The 12,393-nt window shown below is 40.1% G+C and overlaps 1 protein-coding gene across 2 annotated transcripts in view; it reads right to left on the minus strand.

The window, feature by feature from the left end:
- Positions 1 to 285: 285 nt before the first annotated feature.
- wdhd1 (WD repeat and HMG-box DNA binding protein 1) overlaps positions 286 to 12,393 on the minus strand; it is a 72,124-nt gene continuing 60,016 nt past the window's right edge. For both annotated transcript variants that reach the window (XM_073039883.1, XM_073039882.1), the window contains exons 23-26: positions 12,099 to 12,272; positions 11,414 to 11,538; positions 10,984 to 11,122; positions 286 to 1,040 (exon numbers count right to left, since the gene is read on the minus strand). In XM_073039883.1, coding sequence (XP_072895984.1) covers positions 834 to 1,040; positions 10,984 to 11,122; positions 11,414 to 11,538; positions 12,099 to 12,272 — 645 coding nt within the window. In that variant the 3' untranslated portion in view covers positions 286 to 833. The remainder of the gene's footprint in view (positions 1,041 to 10,983; positions 11,123 to 11,413; positions 11,539 to 12,098; positions 12,273 to 12,393) is intronic.

Consider the following 12,393-nt stretch of genomic DNA (forward strand, 5'->3'; position numbering starts at 1 on the left):
TTGGCATCTGATTCTCTGGATGGCATTTCCCACATTCCCCTTCCACTTACCAGGTCCCCAGATTCCCATATTCCCTGTCAGCTCACTAAGGCATCAGATCCCCACTCCATTGAAATGTACTAGATTCTTTGAAATCTTATCGTGTAATATCTAAAATAATTAAAAATGTGTTGGAGTATTAATAAAAGAACAGCTCAGCCCTGAAAATCTGCTGGTCTAGCATCTATCAAAATCCTGAACATACTTACAAGTAATTAAGAGCCCACTGTTTAGATTAGCAACAAGTTCCAAGTAAACCCAACAATTTATTAAAAGGAGTATTCAAATAAAATGTACAATTTACCCTTTTGGAACAATGCAATATCTAAAATTTATTGCAATATTATTCATAATAAACTCTACAACATAGAAGTATTTCTAATGCCATGATCTTCATCAAAGAAAGTTGTTGCAGTCAAAATTAATTCGATTCACCTGCCACATGACCTTCCACACCCTTACTTACTATTGCACACTGTATCTGGTGGGTAACTGATTGCAGGTCCTCTTCACTTGCAGTCAAAACAGCTACCTTAAACCCCATTAAAAACTGCCTGCTTTTGAGAAGAACACCATTTGACTGAACAGCAGAAATGCCACAAGTGAGAAACCAAATGCAATGCATGTTGCTAAATGTAAACTTCATAAAAGAGATATTAAATATCCCCAATGCAACAAAGTTCATTTTCACGAACATTTATAAATCAAGCTTGTTTAAACTTAAATTTAATAAATGCAATTTACAAATAAGATTCTATTATGTTCAGATCATGTTGAAGCAATTAACAGCATCGTTAGTCCTTTTTGAAAGCAAAGGCAGACAGTCTTGAATTCACAGTAGGATATTCTGGTTTCTTCTTTTTGGCAGAAGCTTCAGATTCTTCAGAATTTTCCTTTCTGTCTTCCAGTTCATCCACACCCTTCTCCTCTGGACGCTTGCGTTTTTTAACCTCTGTATCGGGTATGGTATTGGTAGCACTTTTAGCCCTCTCTGTCCAGGCCTGGAAAATAAAATCATTGCATGATCTATCCATTTTGGAATGGGATAACTACTTAACTGCAACTAATTCTAACTTTTCTTTTATTGAAGATTTAAAACAGGAAATGCACAAGATGTTTACCATTGCCTTCTTTAATAGGTAGGAATCTAAACTATAGATACTTTAAGTAAATTGATGATTTGCAAGTTGAGAACTTATTGGACTAAAAACCCTAATGTTACTAACCTAGAATCTCACCATGTCAATTTGTGAAGCTGAATTCAAGTCAAGTCACTTTTTATTGTCATTTTGACCATAACTACTGGTACAGTGCACAGTAAAAACAAGACATTTTTCAGGACCATGGTGCTACGTGAAACAGTACAAAAACTAGACTGAACTATGTATAAAATAACACAGAAAAAAACTACACTAGACTACAGACCTACCCAGGACTGCATAAAGTGTACAAAACAGGGCAGGCATTACAATAAATAATAGACAATAGGCACAGTAGAGGGCAGTAAGGTGTCAGTCCAGGCTCTGGGTATTGAGGAGACTGGTAGCTTGGGGGAAGAAACTGTTACATAGTCTGGTCGTGAGAGCCCAAATGCTTCGGTGCCTTTTCCCAGACGGCAGGAGGGAGAAGAGATTGTATGAGGGGTACATGGGGTCCTTCATAATGCTGTTTGCTTTGTGGATGCAACGTGTAGTGTAAGTGTCTGTAATGGCGGGAAGAGACCCCGATGATCTTCTCGGCTGACCTCACTATCCGCTGCAGGGTCTTGCGATCTGAGATGGTGCAATTTCCGAACCAGGCAGTGATGCAGCTGCTCAGGATGCTCTCAATACAACCCCTTTTAGAATGTGATGAGGATGGGGGTGGGTGGGAGATGGACTTTCCTCAGCATTTGCAGAAAGTAGAGACGCTGCTGGGCTTTCTTTGCTATGGAGCTGGTGTTGAGGGACCAGGTGAGATTCTCCGCCAGGTGGACACCAAGAAATTTGGTGCTCTTCACAACCTCTACCGAGGAGCCATCAATGTTCAGCAGGGAGTGGTTGCTCCGTGCCCTCCTGAAGTCAACAACCATCTCTTTTGTTTTGTTCACATTGAGATAGGATAAGATGTTGGCTCTGCACCAGTCCGTTTGCTGCTGCACCTCCTCTCTGTAAGCTGACTCGTCTTTCTTGCTGATGATGTGGTTCGAGCTGTGTGTTGCAGCAGTCGTGGGTCAGCAGAGAGAACAGCAGTGGACTGAGCACACAACCCTGGGGAGCCCCTGTGCTCAGTGTGATGGTGTTGGAGATGCTGCCTCCGATCCAGACTGACTGAGGTCTCCCAGTCAGGAAGTCTAGTACCCAGTAGCAGAGGGAGGTATTCAGGCCCAGCTTTCCAATCAATTTCTGAGGGATGATTGTGTTGAATGCTTAAGTCTACGAACAGCATTCGAACGTACATGTCTTTTTTGTCCAGGTGGAGGGTGATGGCAATGGAGTCATCTGTTGAGCGGTTGGGACGGTACACAAACAGCAGAGGGTCCAGTGAGGGGGGGGCAACAGGGTCTTGATGTGCCTCATGACAAGCCTCTTGAAACACTTCATGATGATGGATGTGAGTGCAATGGGACAGTAGCACCGGATGCAATAAACAACCCCTGTTGATTTGCAGGTGAAGTGTTGCCTCACCCAGAAGAAGGACTGGTCGGGGCCCTGAATGGAGGCGAGGGAGGAAGTGTAATGGGCAGGTGTAGCATTTAGGCCGCTTGCAGGGATAAGTGCCAGGATGGAGATTAGTGGGAAGGGATGAAAGGACAAGGGAATTATAGAAGGAATTATCCATTTGGAAAGTGGAGGGGGAGGGGAGGTAAAGATATGTTTAGTGTTAGTATAACTTTCCAAATGGCAGAAGTTGTGGGGGATGATGGGATGGTAGGTAAGGACAAGAGGAATTATTGCTGTTAAACAATGGGAAGATGGGGAAAATGCAGATGCTTGGGAAATGGAGGAGCTGCGGGTGAGAGCAGCATCAATATTGGAGGGAGGGTAACCCCATTCTCTGAAGAAGGAGAACATCTCAATGAGCCCTGACCAGCATCCAGTCCGGGCATCAGATGTCTGGAGAAGAGGGGACTTCAATCACCTCCACTGCTCGAGGATAAAAGGCAGGACCGAGTCGTGGCAGTGTAACAGAGCTTTGAGCAATGACCAATTGGTGTTTGGGATTGATTAGTCAGTGCAAATTAAAGGAAGGCAGGGGCAAGAGCAGCAGCTGTCATTGAATGAACACAGAATGGTGACCTTTACGCTTTTGGGGGGGGGGGGGGGTGATGACCTAACAGAGGAAAGTCACAGTGGTCAAATCTCCGGCACTGAGTCTGCCTCTGTGACTCAGAAGCGAAGTTGGGAGAAGTGGCGTACTGCGATGATGATTGGATTTGTTAGTTAGGGGAATGGACAGGAGTATTCTTAAGTGGGAGGGTGAACAGCCAGAAGTTGTGGTCCATGTAGGTACCGATGACATGGGTAGGACAAGTGACAAGGGTCTGCATAGTTACTACAGGGAGCTAGGTGCTAAGTTAAAGAACAGGACCTCCAAGGTTGTGATTTCAGGACTGCTATCCGTACCATGTGCTAGTGAGGCCAGAAATTGAAAGGTTATACAGTTTAAAGTGATGCCAATGAGTTGGTGTAGAAGGGAGGGCATAAGGCTTTTGGATCATTGGCTTTCTTCCAGGGAAGGTGGGACCTGTACAGAAGGGACAATTTGCACTTGAACTGGAGGGGGTCTAACAGACCTATTGGGAAGATTTGTTAATGCCACACAGCGGGGTTTAAAGTAAAGTTGCAGGAGGATGGGAATCAGAGTGCCAGAACAGTCACTGGAGAGGTTGTGGAGGCAGATGTTGGTAAGACTTCAGACACAGTTAGGAATCACTAGATTTTGGAATGGTTCCAGAAGACTGGAAAATTTCAAATGTCACTCCAGTCTTCAAGAAGGGAAAGAGGCAGAAGAAAGGAAACTATAGGCCAGTTAGTCTAATCTCAGTGATTGGGAAGATGCAGTTGATTATTAAAGATGTAGTCTCAGGGTACCTAGAGGCACATGATAAAATCAGCCGTAGTCAGCATGGTTTCTTCTAGGGAAGGTCTTGCCTGACAAACCTGTTGGATTTCTTTGAAAAAGTAACAAGCAGGATAGACAAAGGAGAATCAGTTGATGTTGTTTACTTGGATTTTCAGAAAGCCTTTGACAAGGTGCCACACGAGGCTGCTTAACAAGCTACAAGCCAGCCCACAGTATTACAAGAAAGATTCTAGCATGGATAAAGCAGTTACTAATTGGCAGGAGGCAAAGAGCGGGAATAAAGGAAGCCTTTTCTGACTGGCTGGCGGTGACTAGCGATGTTCTACACTGGGCTGTGTTGGGACTGGTTCCTTTTACGTTATATGTTAATGAGTTGGATGATGGAATTGATGGCTTGTTGCAAAGTTTGCTAACGATATGAAGATAGGTGGTGGGCAGGTAGTTTTGAGGAGGTAGAGAGGCTACAGAGAGCCTTAGACAAATTAGACAAATGGCAGATGGCAGATGGAATACAGTGTTGGGAAGTGTATAGTCATGCATTTTTGGTAGAAGAAGTGAAAGGGTAGACTATTTTCTGAAGGGACAATACAAAAGTCTGAGGTGCAAAGGGACTTGGGAGTCCTTGTGCAAGATTCCCTAAAGGATAATTAGTAGGTTTAGTCTGTGCTGAAGAAGGTAAATGCAATGTTAGCATTCATTCAAGGGGACTAAAATATAAAAGCAAGGACATAATGTTGAAATTTTATAAAGTATAGTGAGGCCTCTCTTGGAGTACTGTGAGCAGGTTTGGGCCCCTTCTCTTAGAAAGGATGTGCTGAAACTGGAGAGGGTTCAAAGGAGGTTCACAGCCTCAGAATAGAGGGGCGTCCTTTTAGAACGGGGATGAGGAAGAATTTCATTAGCCAGAGAGAGATTAATCTGTGGAATTATTTGTCACAGCCAGCTGGGGAGGCCAAGTCTTTATGTTTATCTAAGGCAGAGGTTCATAGATTCTTGATTGGTCAGGGCATGAGGGGATGTGGGGAGAAGGCAGGAGACTGGAGCTGAGAGGAAAACTGGATCAGCCATGATGAAATGGGCCAAATGGCCTAATTCTACTCCTATACCTTATGATTTTATCTTTGATTCCATTGGAACCATCAAGCAAAAGGGATCATTTCAGCCTCCTAAATCAAGGAGTCCTTTAGACCAGCAAGGCTGCAAAGACAAAGACAGCCACTACCAAAACACATACTCCTGCAGAACGGATAAATAGGGTGAGGCAAAAATTAGGAGGAGGTGATTAAAACAAAGGTTAAAAAATGTGAGAAAAACTAATAAGTTACATTTTGAGCAAAGTAGCATTGGTATTCAGAGGAATAAAGTGGTGCAAAAAAAATTTTAAATGCTAGAAGCATAAATTCTGCTTAAAAGAGACTTGATTACAACCAAAGCACAATTAGAAGTTTAAATTATTTTCAAAAAAAAACAAAAGTCAGGAAAATGGGAGAGGATTGTTTTAGTTCAATAGGACAGGTTAAACTTGATTATGTCTGTTGAACCACAATTTGATTAAAGTGAGAAAATTTAATACGAAGATCAAATCAAGAGACTGAAGGAATGAATCACTATGGATTTAAATAAAACACAAAAAATAATTACCATTAAGCATACCGGTATATTCATAAAAACCCTGAGACAGCTGTACTTGAAGTAATAACTGGTAAATATAAAACGAACACATGCTTATACAAATCAAAAACTCTACTTGTGAATTTATGCAACAATGACAGAGAATTTAAAAAATAATGTAATATAGAAACCTTGCAAAGGGTATCAAAGCCTATACCAAATATTTTACATATTTGTAGAATGTCACAAAAAATGACAATTATGGCAGGTGCATGTGATAATTGATAACAAGAAAAGGGTAATATTGAATCAGTACACTTCATTCATATTAAAACTATGGAAGAAAAAAGGAATATAAATATTAGTTGAAAGTTATGGTAAATGTATAATGGCAATGGAAGAAAATAATAAGATTGAAAATAGACTAATCTTCAAGAAATAATGTTTCCTACCCAGAGTATTAAATTAAAAATGCATCAATCATTATACCCTAATTCACCCACAAGTCTGCCTGACAGTGTCTCCCAGCACAGAAACAGCCTACAATGTCCATCAGCTACCCATTTAAACAATTCCATTTACCAGCACTTGGCCTCTAGTCTACACTACCTTGGTGATTCAAGTGCTAACCAGACACTTCTTAAATGTTGTGAAAGTACCCACCTCCACTACCTTTTCAGGCAGTGTGTTACAGAATTCAACCACTGTCTGGGTGAGAAAGCTCTTCCTCAGGTTGTCTCTTTACAATTTGCCACTTACTTCCAACTTTCTTATTGTTTTATCTTGTACTATCTCAATGCTCTGTTACAATGAATTGATCTGTATGAACAGTATACAAGACAAGTGTTTCCATGGTACGTTGGTACATCTGACATTAATAAACACATTTACCATTTTAAGCTCAGCCCATCCTGTTTCTTCCCATAACTGAAATGGTCCTTCATTTTGCATGAACTTTCTCTGCACCTCTACTGTAATCGCTTCCTTCCTATTGTGTGCCAATCAGAATTGCACCCAGCCTTACAAAAATGTTTTCAGAGTTTAAAGTTCCAACCAACTTGGACAAAGTTCCTCGATGCTCTCAAATTAACATTTACTTTTTGCACTTCCTCCAAGCTTTGTCTAATTTTTGGTTATATTCAATTATTTCAGATTTGAGTTTATTTGAAGGATTTTCTCTTGTTTTACATACATCTTTGGTCCCTTCACCCTTTATTTTATTTTCTTCATATACAGTAGTTGATTTCCAATTGATTGTGAAAATAAGCCCATCACTTTAACAAACAGTTGAGTGACATTCATTTGCAAGAGAGAAAAAAAACGAATGGTAAGGTGCATATCTGTCTAAATGCTCCACCCACCCACAAAATTGCAAATCCTACCCATCAGCCAAGACCCTTTATATACATTCATTGAGCAAGACTGCTGCAAGCCTTTCCATAAAATTCTGTTCCTCATTCTCCAGCTTTTATCTGTCAATTATGTGACCATCTGCCAAGTTGGTTAAATAACAATGTCATTTGCTCACACAGAAATACAATAAATATTAACAATACATTTATATATAGTTCCTCAGCAACACCAATTTAAAACCAACTTAGTTACATTTACATCTGCCCAGGATTTTCAGGACACCTGGACACAGCCACTTAACTGAAACATCGTCTGTTTATTCCTCTCCACAGATGGTAAGAGGGCTGGGCTGCATGTGATGGTGAAACAGGGGGTTTAAGCCACCACTCCCCAGCATACTAACTAGCTATCATCTAAGCCATCAAGAACAAAGCTGATAAGGTAAGGGCAAGACTGATTTACCAAAGAAACTAAGGGATAGCTATGTGCTATGCCTCACCAGCCGGTTCCCTTCAAACTGAGGGCTTTTCAATTCACCAGCGTCCTTGAGTAAAATTAGAGGTGGCGGAGTCTGGTGAGTTCCTGCTCAACCAATTTGGAATGTTTAACAGTAAAGGCATTCCACCTGCCACAGGAGTTAACTTCAGCTATCCTAACTGCAGACTACATCCCACCTCATACACACATGAAACCTGCATCCAACGAACTCTGGTCAAGAGCCTTGTAACAGGACACCCAGTGACCCTTTTCTTCATTGCTAGTGACTTCAACCAGGACAACTTCAAGAGGTCATTACCAAAATACTACTAGCATGTATCCTGTCCCACCAGCGGCCTGAACACAGAGCCATTGCTAAATAGCCATCAAAGATGCCTACCGAGCCACCCCTGTCCACACTTTGGTAAATCTAACCATAGGCTGTGCTCCTATTCCCTGCGTACAAACAGAAACTGAAACGGGAGGATCTGGTGAAGTCTGCCAGTGCAAATGCTGGCCTGGAAGTAGATGAGCTTTTACACGTCTGGTCCACGTTCAATGACACAGCTGCCAGCCTCAATGAGAATGTAACATTCTCTATCAGCAAACATATTGACGACTCTATGCCAAAGAGGACAATCTGGGTGTTCTTAAACCATAGATGAACTGGGAGATGCACTCCCACTTAGGACTGCAGCACTCAAATGAGGTGACTGTTACAAAAATTGAGATACTAACCCATAAAGCCATCAGAGCTGCCACGAGACAATACCAGTCCAAAATAGAGTCCCAGAGCAGCTGTAAATTGTGGTAGGGCTTACATCCTTTCAGGAAACTACAAAGCAAAGTCAGGCAGCATTGCAACAATAGCACATTCCTGTCTGAAGAACAACTCATTCTATGAATGTTTAGAACAGATGCTCCACTGGCAGCTCACTACACAATTGTATCATCCTCAAAGTAGCAAAGATCCCCCTCAGACTCTTATTAAATACTTCCACTTTCACACTTAACCTGTCACCCCTCTCTAGTCTCACTTGGCCTCAGTGGAAGAAGCTTGCTTGCATTAACTCTATCTATACACCTCAATTGTTTATACCCCCATTAAATCTCCCCTCATTCTCCTTTGCTCCAGGAATAAAGTCCTAACCAATTCAATCTTTCCCTTTCACTAAGCTCCTTAAGTCCAGTCAACATCTTTGTAAATTTTCTCTGTACTCTTTCAATTTGATTGATATCTTTCCTGCAGGTGGGTGACCATTTATGCACAAAGAATATTCCAAAATAGGTCTCACCAATATCTTATACAACTTCAGCTTAACATCCGGACTCCTATACTCAATACTCTGATTTACAAACGTGTCAAAACCCTTCTTTTCAGCCCCATCTCCCTGTGATACCACTTTCAAGGAAATATGGATCTGTATTGCTGAGGCTTTATACGGCATTGATCAGACTGCATTGGAGTACCGTGAGCAACTTTAGGCCCCTTATCTAAGAAAAGATGTGATGACATTGGAGAGGGTCCAGAGGAGAACGATTCCGGGAATGAAAGGGTTAATGTATGAGGAGTGTTTGATGGCTCTGGGCCTGTACTCAATGGAGTTTAAAAGAATGATGAGGAATCTAACTGAAACCTATCGAATACTGAAAGGCCTAGGATAAAGTGGACGTGGAGAGTATGTTTCTTAAAAGGGAAATCTTCGACCACAGCCTCAGAATAAAAGTACATCCCTTTATAGTAGAAATAAGAAGGAATTTCTTTAGCCAGTGGGTGGTGAATTTGTGGAATTCATTGCCACAGATGGCTGTAGAGGCCAAGTCATTGGGTATATTTAAAACAAAGGCTGACAGGTTCTTGATTAGTAAGGGTGTCAAAGGTTATGGGGAAAAGGCAGGAGAATGGTTTTGAGAGGACTAACAAATCTGCCATGATGGAATGGTGGACCAGACTCAATGGGCAAAATGACCTAATTGTGCCCCCAAGTCCTATGGTCTTATGCCTCTGCTCTACCATATCCTCAATGCCTCACCATTTACAGTACAAGCCCTACTCTGATTTGTTCTTCCAAAGTGCAACACCTTACACCTGTCTGCATTAACTTCCATCTGCCATTTTTCAGCCCAGTTTTCCAGCTGGTCCAGAACATGCTGCAAGATTTGATAGCCTTCCTTCTTCTCCAATATGCTCGCAATCTTGATGTCATCCGCAAATTTACTGACAGTTTACCACATAATCATCCAGATCACTGATACAGATAACAATGGACCCAACATTGATTTCTACGATACACCACTAGTCACAGGCTCCCATTTACTACCACCCTTTGGCTTCTTCTAAGCCAATGTTAGTCAAATATAATACTTCATCCTGAATGCCAGGTGATTGAACCTTTTTGATTAGCCTCCCCTACAGGACACTGTCAAAGACCTTGCTAAAGTCCATGAAGACAACATCCACTTCCATTCCTTCATCCACTTTCCTGGTAACCTCCTTGAAATACTCTAAAAGATTGGTGAGACATGATCTACCACACACAAGCCATGTCGACTATCCCTTCTAATGATCAATGATGATAATCTTGCACCTTATTACTTACTTTTTCAATAGTTGTTACACTTTATTCTGTGTTGTTTAACCTTGTTCTACCTAACTGCACTGTGGAATGATTTGATCTGTATGAACAGTATGCAAGACAAGTGTCAAACCAGCTGCCAGTCGAAGTGGTAGATGCAAGTTTGATTGCAACATTTAAGATCAGTAGGTGGATAGGAGGAGTAAAGAGCAGTTATTCAGATGCACATTGATGGACTAGGCAGACTAACAGTTCCTCAACTCATGGGCCACAGGACCTGTTTCTGTGCTATAGTGCTGCATGACTCCATAAGCTTTACACTGTATCTCGCTAAGTGATGATAATTAACCAATTCCAGAGAAAATGGATTTAAAATTAAAATCAACATTGCTTCCTGATAAATTTTCCAGTATTCAAAAAATATCAGTATGCTGGATCTAACTCAATATGTCTATACAGGCTTATATTCTTTCCACCAAGCTAATCGATAACTATCGATTTAAATCTGTATGTCAGCTACAAATAGGCAAGCTTACAAAATCATACATTGTATACAAACAGATGTTTTTAAATATAACGGATTTTCTTTAGCACTGTCAAAGCAATCCAAGGTGAGAATCCAAACCAATTAAATACTAAAATCATAAGGCAAAACATAAGACTACAAATCAAAGGAATGATCAAAAACTATTTGTCCAAGCATATACATTCTCATGGAAGTGGATTTTCTGAGCTAATAATCTTAAATACCTTAAAGATATCAATGAAAATGTTTCCAAATTAACTTTATTATTTATAAAGCCAAGACAAAATTGGAGTATTAAAAGTATCAAGAGCTAATTTCCAGAGATGGGTTTCCTACCTTCCTTTCCTCAGCAGATAGAATGCGGAATCTGTTCATGCCTTCTTTAATTATTTCTTCTTCTGTCAAATCCGGACTTTCAGCAATAATATTATCTCGGCTTTCCTCCAACCAGAGTTGGAAACCCGTTTTCTTTGGTCTTTTCACAATAAAAAAAAATTACTCCTTATTACTATCTCTACTCTAAGTCCACTTGATTAGAAATTACAATTGGTGCTTATTATGGAAATATTAATCTGAAATTCAAATGCTGTGTGTCGTTGCTATCTGGTAGTATTGTAATAATTTAAATCATACAGTATTTATAGAAAATGAGTCATAAAGTTTTTAATACAAATACAAATACTTAGTACAAATTATTAAATTTCCAAGCAGTTTAATGGTTGTCTAAAGTGTTTATCCTTTGTATATAATGTAAAAACACACTCACTTTTTGTCATTTGTAACTTTGCTCTCTGGATTAGCTGTTTGTACAGGCTTAGCCTCAATAGGTTTATCTTCCGTAATTGTACTGCTGGACTTGGGGGTAGTTGTTTGGAAGAGTGTAGCTTGGGTCTGAAAAAACAGTGAAAAATAGATGCCAAAATAGATTCACAGCACCAATGCATTGCACAAGTTAATTACTCAAGACAAAAACTTTTACAGTGGCACTTAAAATCAAAGTTTTATTTTATATTTAGCTGTCTAATGCTGGAAAAACCAGATAACCATATTTCAAAGCAATAAGGATGCAAGACAAGTAATTATAAAATTGATTCATGATATTCAGCAAAATTATTTGGAACTTTGAAACAAAATCATATAGCATATACGTGCAACTTTGTACCCTCTAGAGTTTGACGTACAGAAATGCAAAATATTTCCATTTTAGTTCTACTTTAGTACTTACTGCATGGAGCTTACAAACATAAGCTATATTGGTTATTTTTCCATATACAAAAATAAAATGTGAATTTCACAGTATTTTTCAACTCAGACTCACTTGTGATTGAAAAGAACTTCTATATAATAATGTGGTATATGATTGGCTAATGTTTGTAACTTAGTCACAAGGGGAAATACCAAATGAATGTATAATTCTGAATTCCAAACTAAATAATTAATTAGGTTAGTACCTGTTTTGCCTTTAACTTTGACATCAGAGGCTTCAGGACTGTTGATTTTTCCTTATTTGTAGATTGACTGTTGTTGCTTGTTGATCTCTTATTAGTTTTCACCATGCTATCCAGAATGCTGGTGTTACGAGTTTGAGCTCCAGGTAGTCCAGGGGTTATGCCACCAGATGTCACCTTGGAAGGAGAATATAAAAGACTGGATTTGAGAAAATTAAAAATGCAAAGAGCTCCCCATGACCTCTCTACTGCCATGATGAAGCCAAAATCAGGTTGGAGGAGCAACACCTCATATTCC

The sequence above is a fragment of the Hemitrygon akajei genome, chromosome 3, assembly GCF_048418815.1.
Source record: "Hemitrygon akajei chromosome 3, sHemAka1.3, whole genome shotgun sequence".
Classification (NCBI taxonomy): Eukaryota; Metazoa; Chordata; class Chondrichthyes; order Myliobatiformes; family Dasyatidae; genus Hemitrygon; species Hemitrygon akajei.